The sequence below is a fragment of the Phoxinus phoxinus genome (assembly GCF_949152265.1).
Source record: "Phoxinus phoxinus genome assembly, chromosome: 17".
Lineage (NCBI taxonomy): Eukaryota > Metazoa > Chordata > Actinopteri > Cypriniformes > Leuciscidae > Phoxinus > Phoxinus phoxinus.
In genome coordinates, this window is record NC_136892.1 from 33,742,952 (window position 1) to 33,760,451 (window position 17,500).

The following is a 17,500-nucleotide window of genomic DNA, read 5'->3' on the forward strand; positions in this document are numbered from 1 at the left end:
ACTCACACACACTCCATCTGACTGTCTGCTGACTGACCCCCTGTGTTTACCGCGGTAACCGGCCTCAGATCAAGAGGATTAGCGCTGGGTGAAACGGGTTAACTGTAGATTAGACAGAAAACTCATGTTTGTGCTCCGGTTGAAAGTGTGTGAAATTAGTTTCCACTCATGGTGTTGGTTAATGCTGAGATTGTAAATCATCTCTGTATTAGAGCAACTAATTAAGGACATTTTGGTAATGTTTTAATTTTATTAGTATTACTTGATCTTAGTGCTGCATTCGACACCATTGACCACAACATGCTTTTAAATAGACTCGAACATTATGTTGGCATTAGTGGAATTGCACTAGCATGGTTTAAATCATACTTATCTGACCGTTATCAGTTTGTAGCAGTAAATGAAGAGATGTCTTATCAATCACAAGTTCAGTATGGCGTACCACAAGGCTCAGTACTAGGACCGCTGCTGTTCACTCTGTACATGACACACACACACACACACACACATGCTACCATTAGGAATAATGGCATTAGTTTTCACTGTTATGCCGACGATACTCAGCTGTATATTTCTTCACGCCCCGACGAAACTTACCAATTCACAAAATTAACGGAATGCATAGTTGATATAAAAAACTGGATGTAATTTCCTACTACTTAATTCAAAAAAAAAAAAGAGTTTCTCTGTCATCTCAAAATGTGTGAGTTGATCACTAAATGCCATTCGCTGAATTAACTTGCAGAAATCTAACTTGGAGTCAATAGAAGGCGTTATAAACCATTTACAATAAACAGTTTAAGAATGTTAATATTGCCGTCTCTAAATCATTGAGTTGTATTTTACTTTAAATTTACAATTAAAGTTTATTAGAACGTAACATATTTACACAAGAAAAAGCCATAGCTTTATCCTTAACTCATGGGATCCAGACTATAAAACTAATAAATGTTCTTTTGTAGCTTCCCAACTGGAAAATGACAGTTTGTGCATATGCAGAGTTAACTGTAACTTATATTTAACATAATACACAGTAGATGAACTGCTGATCTCGTCTTTGTCCACTAGATGACACAACTAGCTTTTCAAAGCCGTTAGTTCAGATTGGAGACTGTGAAGAGAAAGCAGATCTGAAGATGAATGAGGATCATATGAAGCAGAAACTGATCCTGTTCTATTACAGCTCCAGCTCAGGTGATGTGTTCATGTGATGATCTTGTTAACCTCCTATTAACTTTTCACATTCTTGTGTCGGCCTTAAAGTGTGTTAGCCAGCGCTGTCATAAAAAGCAATACAGTACGCACAATATTAATAACCGCAGTAATGAGAGCAGAAACTATGGTGAACTGACATCAGCTGAACAATGACACTATTGTCTATGATAGTTGGTAAGCTTTGCTAGGAATGGATTAAATACTTTATAAGAGTTACTGTAAGAACATTTTGACCCCCTCAATGAAAGTTTATGAGAAGTTGGGAATGTTTGGAAGTCCGATACAGATATTCAGTAAGTCGGATCAGTTAGAATCCCGAGTCAGAGTTTAAAGCTCTAGGAGGAGATACTGACTAAAATGTATTCTCAGAAGAAGAAACAGAAACAGAAATAGTAGATTAGCATGTTAGCCGGTGTGGCGAGCCTCAGTCTTTTGAAACATCCGCTTTTATCTCATACTTTGAGAAAGAAAGGCCACAGCCACATTAGGTTCTGAATGTTTGTAAATCTGGCTGTCATCTGCATAAAAATACAAGTTTAAGACCAAGAGGGAAAATGTAAATGAGTAAAAGAGAAAAGGGCCTAAACCGGACCCCTGAGGAACGCCAGATTGAAACCAATTAAACTTAAACTAGTGCAATATCAGAAACAATCTCTCAGCGGGGGATCTACAGTTATTCTTCCGTAATAATGTCAGATTATATCACTGCCTTGTAAACAGTTGAAAAGTGCTGATTTCAACAATTTGCGTTTAATCGCTGATAGGTTGTTAAAATGAACCCCAGTAGGCCTACACAACAGTCTTATGTACACAGAAATATAGGATGATGAATGCGTAAAACTGCAGCTTGAAGAGCGATGTATTCAGCGCTTATTATTCCTGCATATATACAGTATATTAACAGCATCAGTCATAGTGTTGAGTCAGTGATGTGAAGAGCTGGGAATGTCATAATATTCTCATGAGACGATCACATTCCAGCTACACACACACACACACGTCATATATCTACTCAAACCAGCTTAAATCTGCAGCTGAAAAAAATCGGGTGTAGAATTTACTCAGAAATCGCTAGTAATTATATAGAAATATATAATATATATTCAATTAAACATGATTTTTTTTAAGTAGAAGAAAAACTCCAATAATCTATTCACAACTTCGAAAAAAACTTTTTTTACAGTACATGCAATTCTCAAATCGAGAAAGTGAAATTTAACTTTAAACCAAATACAATTGAGCATCTTAAAAAAAAAATTAGTACATTTGATCTGAATCAAGATAATCTGGAGCACTTCTAAATACCGGTATAACATTTTGATGAGATGCTGTTCTTCCTCAGTGTTTCTGTCTCGTTTTCCGGCACAAATATCTAAACATTCTTAAATCAAGACACATTGACTGGAGAAGAAGCAGTCTTTATTTGTTAAATAAAAATTTGATCAAAATGAAGTGAGTTTATGCTTAAAACAAGAGCAAATACCTGCAAGTGGAGTGAAAAATCAATTTAATCAATCAGACTCCATTGGCAGATATTAGTTCTTGTTTTAAGCTCAAATTCACTTCATTTGAATATTTTTTTCATTAAACAAGGCGTAATATCCTCACTCCTCCAGTAAATGAATCTTGTTTTCCAGTACAAGTAACTGAACGTTCTTAAATCAAGATATATTAACTGGAGAAGAACCAAAAATTATTTTATTCTTTTAATGAAATTTTGATCAAAATGAAGTGAGTTTGTGTTTAAAACAAGAGCAAATGTCAGAAAAATCAACTTCATTCAAAGGGAAAACAAGATTATTTTTCTGTTTTTTCATTAAACAAGGCGTAATATCCTCACTCCTCCAGGAAATGTATCTTGTTTTCCAGTACGAATATCTACACATTCTTAAATCAAGATGAAAATACAGCGCAACTCAAGAACACCTGACAAACACACGGAAAGAAGCCAGCAGAAGAGAGAGCTGTGTGTGAAGCAGGAATTCCTCCGCATGAGGTGATATGGAAACAGTGAGCCACACTGGCCTGGAGTTTCAGAGAGAAGCAATAGTGGCGCTCACACACACACTGGTTATGTGGCACTGCAGTGCGAGAGCCTCTCGGCCTCAAATAACAATCATACGTGAGCTAATGAGAAACTCAAGCCTTCCAACTCGCTCATGATCCGCATTTAAAACATGTCAAACCCTGCAAGACTTTCAAGCGCCAGTGCAAGATTCTTAGCAGCTCCATATAAACCCGAGCAAGAGTCTCGCAGCAGGAGAGCCTTCGAGAGCAGAAGCCGAGGATAAAGTCATGAGAGGAACGTCGTACTCGCAGAAGAGCCTGAGCGTCAGCGGCTCCAGCCGCATGCGGGTCCAGAGCCCGTCCCCGTCCCGATGCCGAGGCTCGTCGCTCAGCCGCGGTCGGGCCGGCTTCCCGGGGCAGGCTGTGGAGGTGGCCACCGAGATCCATCAGCACCAGACCAACGAGAAGGAGGAGATGCAGGAGCTGAACGTGCGCTTCGCCGGGTACATCGAGAAGGTCCAGGCGCTGGAGACCCGGAACGCCTCGCTGAGAGCCGAGCTGGAGGCGCTTCAGGGGCGCTTTAAGGCCGGACCCACGGGCCTCGGGGACGAGTACGAGCTGAAGTTTAAGGAGATGAGGGCGCTGATCGAAGCCCTGACCGCGGAGAAGGGCTCGGCTGACATCGAGAGAGGCTACATCGAGGAGGAGGTGGAGGTCTGGAGGATGAAGCTGGAGGAGGAGATGGCCATCAGAGGTGAGGACGGAGATTAACACGCTCTTAGTTAAAGTCTGCGTGTAGTCAATCGTTCCATCCCTTAAAACTCATCCTTGATCACCGAAATTACATTTAAACGTTCTAAACGGTCTGGAGTTGTAGACGCTTGTATTCGTTTATTTGTATAGTGCTTTTCACAATACAAGTGCATGAGTCCATATTACAATTTAAACTGTGTTCTGTTATCAGAGGTTATGTATTTCAGAAATGTACATATACAAAATCACAGTTAGTCATTTAAACAATGTAGTAATTTAATGCAGATTCAATGAGCTCCCTGAAGTAATGAATACTTGCTTGTTAACAAATGATTATTTAGAACTAGTTCAATAACACCACTTGAATTGATTGTCCGCGAGTTCCTTCCACTAACCCTGACAAATCACGTTTTAGAAACAAATAAATAAAAATCCCCTGACTGACATTACTACTCAAGGACCTTGACAGAAATGTTAAGGTTTTGTAATGTTAAGGAGTAAAAACTAAGATATTTGTCTTTCAAATGTAGTGAGGTTAAAGTAAAAAGTTTCCAGAAAAAATAATACTCAAGTACAGAAGTCAAGAGCCAATGGCAACAAATGTGGAAAAAGGCAAAAAAGGCTTTACTCAGTACTCAAGTAAATGTACTTCGTTACTGTCCACCTCTGGTAACTTGTATAATACCACTTGTATAGGACCTCAATAATGACCTTGATGATTTGACTCCACAGAGGAGGCCGAAATGATTCTCCGCGAGTTCCGCCAAGACGTGGACAACGCCACGCTACAGAAGGCCGACCTGGAGAAGCGCATCGAGCAACTGGTGGCCGAGATCGAGTTCCTGAAGAAGCTCCACGACGAGGAAGTCGCCGACCTCCTCAAGCAGATCGAGGAGTCCAAGGTGACGGTGGAGCTGGACTCCGACAGACCCGATCTAGCGGCGTACCTGCGAAACATGCGCGCCGAGATCGAGGCCGTCGCCGCTCGCAACGTCCAGGAGGCCGAGAAGTGGTACAAGGGCAAGTTCGACACTCTCAAAGTGCAGGCCAGCAAACACGAGGGCCACATGAAGACCATGAAGGACGAGATCAGCAGCTTCCACAGCCAGGTTTCGGACCTGCAGAACCAGATCGACGGTCTGAGGGCCCGTAACGCGGCTCTGGAGCAGCAGCTCGAGGACATGGAGGCCGCGCACCTCGACAAGGCGTCCGGCCTGGAGGACATCATCGCTCAGCTGGAGAACCAGCTCTGCGAGACCAAGGCGGAGATGGGGAAGTACATGTCCGACTATCAGGAGCTGCTCCACATCAAGCTGAAGCTGGACGCGGAGATCGCCACCTACAGGAAGCTCCTGGAGGGAGAGGAGAAGCGGCTCGGGATCTCCGTCGTCGAAGGGCTGTCCGCGGTCGCGGGTGAGTTCGCCAAAATATACGAATGGTTTAGGATTCTCTGTTAGCTTATTAGGGCTGGAATACACCGAATGATGTTTGCACCAATTTACAGTAAGTTTGCAGATTCGAGTTGACGGATTTCACAGGAATAGTGTTTGGTGGACACACACTTTCACTCGGTTGGAGATCAAGCGTTAATACGGAAAAAATATGTTCTTATTCAGTGATTCAGTCTTGTTTTCCAGCACAAATATCCAAACATTCCTAAATCAAGATGCATTTACTGGAGAAGGAGGACAATTACTTAAAAATTCTCAAATGAAAATTACAAAATGAAGTGATTTATGTTTAAAACAACAACAAGTGTCTGCCAATGGGTCAGAAAGTTCATCTTAATTTAAAGGGAAAACAGGATTATTTTTCTGGCCCCTTTGTCAGATATTTGTTCTTACTTTTTTTTTAAATAGCAAAAACTGACTTCATTTTAATACATTTTAATATATTTTTTCAGAAAAAGAGACTTAATATTTTGTCATCTTGCTTCTTGAGTAAATGCATCTCGATTTAAGAATGTTTTGATATTTTACTGAAAAAAGCAGTTTTTTGCACATATTGATTTCATTTTTCATGCTTCTGGCAATCCGTTCAGGTTTTAAAAGTCGTGTATTCCGGCTTTCAGACATAAACTGATATATGCTACACAACTTTTGAAATATGAACAGATTTTAAACGCTCGGCATCATACACTTGCCGACTTTGTAAATACAGAGGAAAAATTGGGCATCGAACACTTTCTGATCGTTCCGAACAAACGCTGAATCAAACTTTACTATCAGAATAATCGTAAATACGGATTTTCTAGTCGGAAATACCTAGCCTGAGTTTCCTAGTTGGAGTTTAATTTAACATTTTTATTAAAAAAAATCAAAAAAATCAAAAATTGGACCTGAATTGTTTACGTCCAATTTCCGACTAAAAAACTCCAACTAGGAACTATGAATTTCCAAATAGGAATTTTAGACTAGAAAATCCAGACTAGGAATTTTCATCTAGGAAACTCAGACCAGAAATGTCCGACTAGGAAACTTGTATTTACGATAATTGTGATATGACATGAAGCCTTAGAAAGTTCTTGGTGTTAATCTGATGTGTTGTTCCCGCAGTGACGGAGGAGAGAACCACGTCCGTGTCCCGCACTGTAGAGACTCACACGGCTGTTGCCTGAGGACTCACGGACGCCTGAAGAACCCGACTAAACCTGTCCCACTAAACTAGTTAACTGAGACTCACGAGATGTACAACCTTGTCTCATGTAAAAGAACCAAAATGTTACCAGGTACTAAATAAAGCTTGAGTTCAATGCACACGCGTCTCTGATTATTGGACCCTTGATTTCTGGAGTTTCTATTTGTTTGTTTCGTGTCACTGTTGTCTTTGGCGTGATCAGTTGGAGTTAAAAAATCTATAATTGATTGATTTTACAACGTTAACGCTTTATACAATAAACAGTCAATAGAAATAAATATGACTTGACAACAATAGTCATTCACAGCTCTACTCCGCCTCAACTTGAAGCTTGCTGACGATCCTGTGATTCTGCTCAAATACAGGATATTTTCATCAAAACGATCAGTTTCCCAGTAGTAAATACGACTTGAGAAGACAACAAGGAATTTTCAACTATATATATAAAAAAAACATTTGTCTAACTAAGTTCGTACAAATTTGAAGTCTGTTTTCACAGGATGAATTTTGAGTGTTTAAGCTTTTGAATGATGTTTACTCAAATCCGTCATTGGGAAAAGAGCCAATAAACCAGGAATCTGACAGTTAAAAGGTCAAAAATATCCAAACTGGATTATCCACATAAAGATAGTCTCACCGCACATCTCTATTCCGCCTCAACTTGAAACCAGCTTGCTGACCATCCTGTGATTCTGCTCAAATACAGGCTATTTTCCTTAAAAATGATCAGTTTCCCAGTAATAAATACAACTTTAGAGGAACACTAGGAAACTCCAACTAGGAATTTCTGACTAAGAAACTCATCAATTCTGATGGCATGTGAAGGCAGAGTTACGAGTAAACATGAGTTTTCCAGTCAGGAATTGGACATGAACGCCCTCGCAAGTCGTATTTGCTACTGGGAAACAGTAATAGAGATAAAGCACTGGTTATAAAAAAGCAATTGAACAGAACGAGCTAGTAATCATGATTTAGGAAGAGGGAAGTAGGACATTTCCAACAGTTCTCCTTCTCTCTGCCAAGTCTATGGCACACCCAACTCGGAAAACTCTGGGATCAAAATTATCTCAGTTTCTCAGTTAAAAAAAAAAAAAGAAAAAAGACGTGAGGCCGTTCAGACTAATTTCCGACTAGGAAACTCCAACTAGGAATTTTCAACTTGGAAACTCCAACTTCCACCTAGGAAACTCAACTTCACTAGGAGTGCTTCTGAATGATGATTATTATGTCATAGGGAAAAGAGCCAATAAACCAGGAATCTGACAGTTAAAAAATCCAAACTGGGATCCACACAAAGACAGAGTCTCACTGCACAGGTTCCTTTATTTCTCAGAATGTCACGTACAAAACCTCCTCTTGAGAATACATGTGCAGCGTCTCCGCGTACTCAAGCAGTTCATGACGGAAAGCATGGTGTTAAAATCATCACTTCATCTTCTTCCTCTTGAGGGCCTTCCATTCTCCCTCCTGATTGGCCAGACTGCCGAAGAGCTCCTTCACCTTCCTCTTCCTCTCCGAGTCCCTGACGCACAAACACAACACCATCAGAGACAGTCACGATCACATGACATGACACATCACGACACATCACATGACATCACACATCAACATCACACGACATGACAACAAATGGCATGAAACATTACATCACGACACGACATCACAACATGAAATATAACATGACACGACATCACGTGACATCACATGACACGACATCATGTGACATCACATGACATCACATGACACGACATCACGTGACATCACATGACGCGACATCACATGACGTGACATCACATGACGCGACATCACGTGACATCACATGACACGACATCACGTGACACAACATCACATGACATCACGACACATCACATGACATCACGACACATCACATGACACGACATCACAGACATCAATCACATGACCCCTCACATGGCGCTCACCTGCTCATGATGTCATTGAGTTTCTCCCGCGCCAGGAAGCGCGTGTCCTTGCGGATCTCCCTCAGCGCTCCCTTAAACTCACGCTTGTGCTTGTGCTTGAGTCGCTCTCGCTCCTTCTCCTCTTTAGTGTTCCCGCGCTTCTTCCCGTAATCCAGACTGGGGGAGGAAGAAGAGTCCAGTCAGCGGTGTGTGTGTGTGTGTTACAGAGAGAACAGGAGAATACTGCAAAGCTCACATTCACACAGAGACTCACATTTCCACTATTTTAGGAGTGAAGAGTTTCAGTGGGATGGGTTTCTTCTTCTTGAACACCAGAGGTGCATGCTGGGAAGGGGTTTCGGGAATGGCATCTAATATCTCTCTGTGAAGATCCTGCAGGAGATATAAAAACCCAGAATTAATCAAAGTGACCCGTTCGTTGTGAACATGAAGAGCTTTCGCACGGGCAGTTCCAGGAACTCGGTTATACTGAACTAATGCTTCCCGAGGAACGTTAATGTGTCAATGTGAATGATTCAATGACTCACTCATAAAGACTTCATGTGGTTCATTACTGGAAGAATCAGCGTTTCTGAACGAATCTCTCGAATTAATGATTCAATGACTCACTCATATAGACTTCATGTGGTTCATTACTGGAAGAATCAGCGTTTCTGAACGAATCTCTCAAATGAATGATTCAATGACTCCCTCATAAAGACTTCATGTGGTTCATTACTGGAAGAATCAGCGTTTCTGAACGAATCTCTCAAATGAATGATTCAATGACTCACTCATAAAGACTTCATGTGGTTCATTACTGGAAGAATCAGCGTTTCTGAACGAATCTCTCGAATGAATGATTCAATGACTCACTCATGTTGTTATCAGTCTCTTGTCGCCACCTACTGGTGTAACGATGTCATTGATACAATCTTTATTTGAAGTCTCAAGTTTCTTTCTAACGGTGATTTACTTTTTGTGACGCGCTGAGAACGCCTGAACACACAGCGCTCACATTCTCCTGTTCATTAGTGTACGGTCCGTCTAACAGTCCTGAGCAATACGTTATTCGCTATAACTGTTATAAAATGATGATGTCATGAGCGAGCATGAACCTGTGTGCAGGACGGGTAGAGCGCCACGGGAAGATGGTCCAGGAGGAGCGTTCTGATTGGCTGGAAGATGTGTGTGTATGACGGCAGGTCCTTATAGAGAGACGTGCATCGCTTCACCAGATCCAGACACGAGTCGACGAGCGACAGCCTGAAACACATCATTACGGACTCGATTAACTCAGCAGAACATCACATAACAGCGGTGTAGAAGAACTACATTACCCATGATTCCACAGAAAACCTCCACCAATCAGAGAATCTAAATAAGCAAGAGCTCCACCCACTGCTATGAAGCACTGAACATGACAATAGTTACAAATATACTGACTGTGTATATATATATATATATGTGTGTGTGTGTGTGAGTGAGTGTGAAAGTGTGTGTGTGAGTGAGTGTGAGTGAGTGAGTGTTAGGGCTGGGCGATATGACCAAAATCTCATATCCCGATAACGATATATATCACGATATAGTATCTTTTCTGTAAATTCAATCAATTAATAATTTATATATATAATTACTACATGGAAAATACTTTTAGCATATATCAAATAAAAGAAAAGTTGATATATATATTGAGTATATATTAAGTATATCCTCAAAAATGTTTTTATATATATATATTTTTTTATATTCTCAAAAGAAAATGGGCAAATGTTTGATTAAGAATGTAGAAATATAAAATATGAACGAAATATAAAACACTTTTCAAAAACAAATGATTACAGGCCCAACATAAAATATTGCTATATAAAATACCAAATGTAAAAATTCAATGGAAGATGTTTAAAATGTAGCAGAAATCAGGTCTCTGAACCTGTTCAATGAACGAAAACAAACGAACGAAATTTTGACAGGAGCATAACCAGAACCAGAAACCAAATCTAATTTAATCGTTCTGAACAGACATGCTTATTTGAAATGGCCATTAACCGGTTAACAACGCTATTTTATCGTTCTGTTAACTATTTTAATTTGCCAGTTAACCAATCATGAATTCAAATAGTACAGACTGAGCAAATGTGATATTGACGCGCATAGCCTATCCAACGTGAGTGAAATGCCCATGCACAGCTGTCAGTCATCATTGATAAGTCGCAATGGGAATGCGCTGGCGTTAGTTTTCCATACTGTATGTCACCAACTGTCAAAAATTAGGCCTACATTTCAGTGAAAATTAATAGCAGGTAATATGCAACTTTTTGTTTTTTGAAACCAGCGAAAATTGCAGGATAGTGTAGAACATGGATCCACACAACGTCACATCACGCACTTAAAGCACTTCTGTGAACGGAGAAAACAGAATAAAGCTAAATATATAAAACTAGTATATAGGCCTATATGCGAAATATAGGCTATTTACCTTAAATAATTACAGATTAACAAAACGAAAGGAAGCATTTTGCTGAGCTTCGGATCATGCGACAGGGTCCAAAGTTCACAAAAAGGAAACCGAGATGGTAGAAAAGTGTGAGAGTGAGTGAGTGTGTGTGAGAGTGAGTGAGTGTGAGAGTGATAGTGAGTGAGTGTGTGTGAGAGTGAGTGAGTGAGTGTGAGAGTGATAGTGAGTGAGTGTGTGTGAGAGTGAGTGAGTGAGTGTGAGAGTGATAGTGAGTGAGTGTGTGAGAGTGAGTGAGTGTGAGAGTGATAGTGAGTGATCGTGAGTGAGAGAGAGAGTGTGAGAGTGAGTGATAGTGAGTGAGTGTGTGTGAGAGTGAGTGAGTGTGAGAGTGATAGTGAGTGAGTGTGTGTGAGTGAGTGAGTGTGAGAGTGATAGTGAGTGGGTGTGTGTGAGAGTGAGTGATAGTGAGTGAGTGTGTGTGAGAGTGAGTGAGTGTGAGAGTGATAGTGAGTGAGTGTGTGTGAGTGAGTGAGTGTGAGAGTGATAGTGAGTGAGTGAGTGAGTGGGTGTGTGTGAGAGTGATAGTGAGTGAGTGTGTGTGAGAGTGAGTGAGTGTGAGAGTGATAGTGAGTGAGTGTGTGTGAGTGAGTGAGTGTGAGAGTGATAGTGAGTGAGTGAGTGAGTGAGTGAGTGTGAGAGTGATAGTGAGTGAGTGTGTGTGAGAGTGAGTGAGTGTGAGAGTGATAGTGAGTGAGTGTGTGTGAGAGTGAGTGAGTGTGAGAGTGATAGTGAGTGAGTGTGTGTGAGAGTGAGTGAGTGTGAGAGTGATAGTGAGTGATCGTGAGTGAGAGAGAGAGTGTGAGAGTGAGTGATAGTGAGTGAGTGTGTGTGAGAGTGAGTGAGTGTGAGAGTGATAGTGAGTGAGTGTGTGTGAGTGAGTGAGTGTGAGAGTGATAGTGAGTGGGTGTGTGTGAGAGTGAGTGAGTGTGAGAGTGATAGTGAGTGGGTGTGTGTGAGAGTGAGTGAGTGTGAGAGTGATAGTGAGTGAGTGTGTGTGAGAGTGAGTGAGTGTGAGAGTGATAGTGAGTGAGTGTGTGTGAGAGTGAGTGAGTGAGAGTGATAGTGAGTGAGTGTGTGTGAGAGTGAGTGAGTGATAGTGAGTGAGTGTGTGTGAGAGTGAGAGAGAGAGATAGTGAGTGAGAGTGAGTGATAGTGAGTGAGTGAGTGAGTGAGTGAGATAGTGAGTGAGTGAGTGAGATAGTGAGTGAGTGAGTGATAGTGAGTGAGAGAGTGAGTGTGATAGTGAGTGTGATAGTGAGTGATAGTGAGTGAGTGGGAGAGTGATAGTGAGTGAGTGATAGTGAGTGATAGTGAGTGATAGTGAGTGATAGTGAGTGATAGTGAGTGAGTGTGTGTGAGAGTGAGTGATAGTGAGTGAGTGTGTGTGAGTGAGTGTGAGAGTGAGTGAGTGTGAGAGTGATAGTGAGTGAGTGTGTGTGAGAGTGAGTGAGTGATAGTGAGTGTGTGAGTGATAGTGAGTGGGAGAGTGATAGTGAGTGAGTGAGTGTGAGTGATAGTGAGTGATAGTGAGTGTGTGAGTGTGAGTGAGTGGGAGAGTGATAGTGAGTGATAGTGAGTGAGTGAGTGAGTGAGTGTGAGAGTGTGAGTGAGTGTGAGAGTGATAGTGAGTGATAGTGAGTGAGTGTGAGAGTGTGAGTGAGTGTGAGAGTGTGAGAGTGTGAGAGTGATAGTGAGTGATAGTGAGTGATAGTGAGTGATAGTGAGTGATAGTGAGTGATAGTGAGTGATAGTGAGTGAGTGTGTGTGAGAGTGAGTGATAGTGAGTGAGTGTGTGTGAGTGAGTGTGAGAGTGAGTGAGTGTGAGAGTGATAGTGAGTGAGTGTGTGTGAGAGTGAGTGAGTGATAGTGAGTGTGTGAGTGATAGTGAGTGGGAGAGTGATAGTGAGTGAGTGATAGTGAGTGAGTGATAGTGAGTGATAGTGAGTGATAGTGAGTGATAGTGAGTGATCGTGAGTGATCGTGAGTGAGAGAGAGAGTGTGAGAGTGAGTGAGAGTGAGTGTGTGTGAGAGTGAGTGATAGTGAGTGAGTGAGTGTGTGTGAGTGAGTGAGTGTGAGAGTGAGTGAGTGTGAGAGTGAGTGAGTGATAGTGAGTGAGTGTGTGTGATAGTGAGTGAGTGAGTGAGTGATAGTGAGTGATAGTGAGTGTGTGAGTGTGAGTGAGTGGGAGAGTGATAGTGAGTGATAGTGAGTGAGTGAGTGAGTGTGAGAGTGTGAGTGAGTGTGAGAGTGATAGTGAGTGATAGTGAGTGAGTGTGAGAGTGTGAGTGAGTGTGAGAGTGTGAGAGTGATAGTGAGTGATAGTGAGTGAGTGGGAGAGTGATAGTGAGTGATAGTGAGTGTGAGAGTGATAGTGAGTGATAGTGAGTGATAGTGAGTGATAGTGAGTGATAGTGAGTGATAGTGAGTGATAGTGAGTGATAGTGAGTGATAGTGAGTGATCGTGAGTGAGAGAGAGAGTGTGAGAGTGAGTGAGTGTGAGAGTGATAGTGAGTGAGTGTGTGTGAGAGTGAGTGAGTGATAGTGAGTGAGTGTGTGTGAGAGTGAGTGAGTGTGAGAGTGAGTGAGTGAGTGAGAGAGAGAGTGTGAGAGTGAGTGAGTGTGTGTGAGAGTGAGTGAGTGATAGTGAGTGAGTGTGTGTGAGAGTGAGTGAGTGATAGTGAGTGAGTGAGTGTGATAGTGAGTGAGTGTGAGAGTGATAGTGAGTGATAGTGAGTGATAGTGAGTGATAGTGAGTGATAGTGAGTGATAGTGAGTGATCGTGAGTGAGAGAGAGAGTGTGAGAGTGAGTGAGAGTGAGTGTGTGTGAGAGTGAGTGATAGTGAGTGAGTGAGTGTGTGTGAGTGAGTGAGTGAGTGTGAGAGTGATAGTGAGTGAGTGTGAGAGTGAGTGAGTGAGTGAGTGATAGTGAGTGAGTGATAGTGAGTGATAGTGAGTGATCGTGAGTGATCGTGAGTGAGAGTGAGTGTGTGTGAGAGTGAGTGATAGTGAGTGAGTGAGTGTGTGTGAGTGAGTGAGTGTGAGAGTGAGTGAGTGTGAGAGTGAGTGAGTGATAGTGAGTGAGTGTGTGTGATAGTGAGTGAGTGAGTGAGTGATAGTGAGTGAGTGATAGTGAGTGAATGAGTGATAGTGAGTGAGTGAGTGAAAGTGAGTGAGTCTAATAGTGAGTGAGTGAGTGTGAGAGTGATAGTGAGTGAGTGATAGTGAGTGAGTGATAGTGAGTGAGTGATAGTGAGTGAGTGATAGTGAGTGAGTGATAGTGAGTGAGTGATAGTGAGTGAGTGAGTGTGAGTGATAGTGAGTGATAGCGAGTGAGAGAGTGAGTGATAGTGAGTGAGTGTGAGAGTGATAGTGAGTGAGTGATAGTGAGTGATAGTGAGTGAGAGAGTGAGTGATAGTGAGTGAGTGTGAGAGTGATAGTGAGTGAGTGTGAGAGTGATAGTGAGTGAGTGTGAGAGTGATAGTGAGTGATAGTGAGTGAGTGTGAGTGAGTGAGTGTGAGAGTAAGTGAGTGATAGTGAGTGAGTGTGAGAGTGAGATAGTGAGTGAGTGGGAGTGTGATAGTGAGTGAGTGGGAGAGTGATAGTGAGTGATAGTGAGTGAGTGTGAGTGATAGTGAGTGATAGTGAGTGTGTGAGTGTGATAGTGAGTGAGTGAGTGAGTGTGAGTGATAGTGAGTGAGTGTGTGTGAGTGAGTGAGTGAGTGATAGTGAGTGAGTGAGTGAGTGTGAGTGATAGTGAGTGATAGTGAGTGAGTGATAGTGAGTGATAGTGAGTGAGTGTGAGTGATAGTGAGTGTGTGAGTGGGAGAGTGATAGTGAATGAGTGAGTGCGAGTGATAGTAAGTGATAGTGAGTGAGTGAGTGAGTGTGAGTGATAGTGAGTGAGTGTGTGTGAGTGAGTGAGTGAGTGAGTGATAGTGAGTGAGTGAGTGTGAGTGATAGTGAGTGAGTGATAGTGAGTGATAGTGAGTGATAGTGAGTGATAGTGAGTGATAGTGAGTGATAGTGAGTGATAGTGAGTGATAGTGAGTGAGTGCGAGTGATAGTGAGTGTGTGAGTGAGTGTGATAGTGAGTGAGTGTGAGTGAGTGTGAGTGAGTGTGAGTGATAGTGAGTGATAGTGAGTGATAGTGAGTGATAGTGAGTGATAGTGAGTGATAGTGAGTGAGTGCGAGTGATAGTGAGTGATAGTGAGTGATAGTGAGTGATAGTGAGTGATAGTGAGTGAGTGCGAGTGATAGTGAGTGATAGTGAGTGAGTGATAGTGAGTGATAGTGAGTGATAGTGAGTGATAGTGAGTGATAGTGAGTGATAGTGAGTGATAGTGAGTGATAGTGAGTGAGTGATAGTGAGTGATAGTGAGTGATAGTGAGTGAGTGTGAGTGATAGTGAGTGATAGTGAGTGATAGTGAGTGTGTGAGTGAGTGTGATAGTGAGTGAGTGTGAGTGAGTGTGAGTGATAGTGAGTGATAGTGAGTGATAGTGAGTGATAGTGAGTGATAGTGAGTGATAGTGAGTGAGTGCGAGTGATAGTGAGTGATAGTGAGTGTGTGAGTGAGTGTGAGTGAGTGTGAGTGATAGTGAGTGTGAGTGAGTGAGTGATTGAGTGTGAGAGTGAGTGAGTGATAGTGAGTGAGTGGGAGAGTGATAGTGAGTGAGTGTGAGTGAGTGTGAGAGTGAGTGGGAGAGTGATAGTGAGTGAGTGAGTGAGTGTGAGTGAGTGTGAGAGTGAGTGAGTGATAGTGAGTGAGTGTGAGTGTGAGTGAGTGTGAGAGAGTGTGAGAGTGTGAGTGAGTGTGAGAGTGTGAGTGAGTGGGAGAGTGATAGTGAGTGATAGTGAGTGTGTGAGAGAGTGAGTGAGTGATAGTGAGTGAGTGGGAGAGTGATAGTGAGTGTGTGAGTGAGTGATTGAGTGTGAGAGTGAGTGAGTACCTGCAGTGCTCTCTCTCCGCTGGGCTTCTGACGGCTGTATGCAGTGACACTGGTTTTCTGCTCCAGCTCTGAGACGCGTTTGGATCCGTCAGAACCAACAGATCGCAGTTCTTCCCCTGCTGTCTGAACGGACTCAACACTGCATAACCTACACACACACACACACACACACACACACACACACACACACACACACACACACACACGTCAGAATCACAACCTGGACACTAGCACAACACACATTAACGCATTGATTTACACATTCACACTCACTCACACTCACTCACTCACACTCACTCACTCTCACTCGCGCACTCTCACTGACTCTCACTCGCACACTCACCTGTGTTGCTCTTGTCGGGGACCGTCAGGTGCAGGAGCCCCAGCAGGAAGTTCATCAGCTCTGGGAAAAACCTCTTGGACAGAGACACAAACTCCAGCGCCAGACAGCAGAGGATCAAACCCTTAATGGCGTCTTCCAGAGACACCACGACACACTGAAACACACACACACACACATCAGCTGCAGGAACAACACCACTGAAGCACTCTATGAAACACACACACACACACACACACCTTGCTGAGCGCCTGGCTGATGTAGAGGAACGCTGGCGTCGTCACCGGATGTCTGAAGTCTGATGTGGGGAACAACAGCGCCGTGATCTTCAGAAGGACCAACTACAACACAAACACACACACCATCAGTTCAGGATCCGCGTCTCCTCGCTGTAAGTGTGTATCGGGAGACCATCAGCGCACCATGTCCAGGTCAGGCATCGGCGCGCGACCTTTGACCTCCAGCGTCTCCTCCATGCTGTGAGCGCTGTCACTGAGCAACATCTGGACGGCTTTACAGGCGGCCTCTGGGAACAGCTGACACAGACTGCAGATCTGACTGCGCACACACACACACACGTAAACGCACGTAAGTGAGTGTGTGTGTGAGTGTTTGTGTGCGAGTGAGTGAGTGAGTGAGAGAGTGTGTGTGTGTGTGTGTGTGTGTGTGTGTGTGTGTGTGTGTGTGTGTGTGTGTGTGTGTTAGTGAGTGAGTGAGTGAGTGTGTGAGTGAGTGAGTGAGTGAGTGAGTGAGTGAGTGTGTGTGTGTGAGTGAGTGAGTGAGTGTGTATGTGTGTGTGTGTGTGTGTGTGTGTGTGTGTGTGTGTGTGTGTGTGTGTGTGTGTGTGTGTGTGTGAGTGAGTTTGTGTGTCAAGTCAAGTCATTTTATTTGTATAGCACATTTAACCGAACAGCAGTTGACCCAAAGTGCTTTACAAGTTAAAACAGGAAAGGCAAAAAACAGTATGTATACATAAAGATGAGTACAAACATTGTGTGTGTGTGTGTGTGTGTTACTCACGGGATGAGTAAGTTGACTGTTCTGAGATCAGGAGGATTCTGGGAGGCGAGTTCACCGACATACTCAAGCAGAAAGCCGAACAACCTCTGAACGCAAGAATAAAACACTGAACAATCTCATTCAACACACACTCTCTCTC

General features: G+C 42.8%; 2 protein-coding genes across 3 annotated transcripts in view; one reads left to right on the top strand and one right to left on the bottom strand.

The window, feature by feature from the left end:
* Nucleotides 1-1,092: 1,092 nt before the first annotated feature.
* LOC306985211 (vimentin) lies at nt 1,093-6,738 on the top strand. Its single transcript, XM_079587200.1, has 4 exons — nt 1,093-1,194; nt 3,085-3,976; nt 4,708-5,388; nt 6,531-6,738. Exons 2-4 carry the CDS (start codon nt 3,511-3,513, stop codon nt 6,590-6,592), a joined length of 1,209 nt encoding a protein of 402 aa, XP_079443326.1. The 5' UTR covers nt 1,093-1,194; nt 3,085-3,510; the 3' UTR covers nt 6,593-6,738.
* Nucleotides 6,739-7,915: 1,177 nt separating this feature from the next.
* The window catches only part of nop14 (NOP14 nucleolar protein homolog (yeast)), a 20,218-nt gene continuing 10,633 nt past the window's right edge, over nt 7,916-17,500 (bottom strand). For both annotated transcript variants that reach the window (XM_079584984.1, XM_079584983.1), the window contains 9 exons: nt 17,362-17,447; nt 16,764-16,899; nt 16,581-16,682; nt 16,345-16,498; nt 16,002-16,149; nt 9,650-9,797; nt 8,806-8,924; nt 8,553-8,708; nt 7,916-8,134 (listed from right to left, as the gene is read on the bottom strand). In XM_079584984.1, the coding sequence (XP_079441110.1) occupies nt 8,038-8,134; nt 8,553-8,708; nt 8,806-8,924; nt 9,650-9,797; nt 16,002-16,149; nt 16,345-16,498; nt 16,581-16,682; nt 16,764-16,899; nt 17,362-17,447 (1,146 nt within the window). In that variant the 3' untranslated portion in view covers nt 7,916-8,037. The remainder of the gene's footprint in view (nt 8,135-8,552; nt 8,709-8,805; nt 8,925-9,649; nt 9,798-16,001; nt 16,150-16,344; nt 16,499-16,580; nt 16,683-16,763; nt 16,900-17,361; nt 17,448-17,500) is intronic.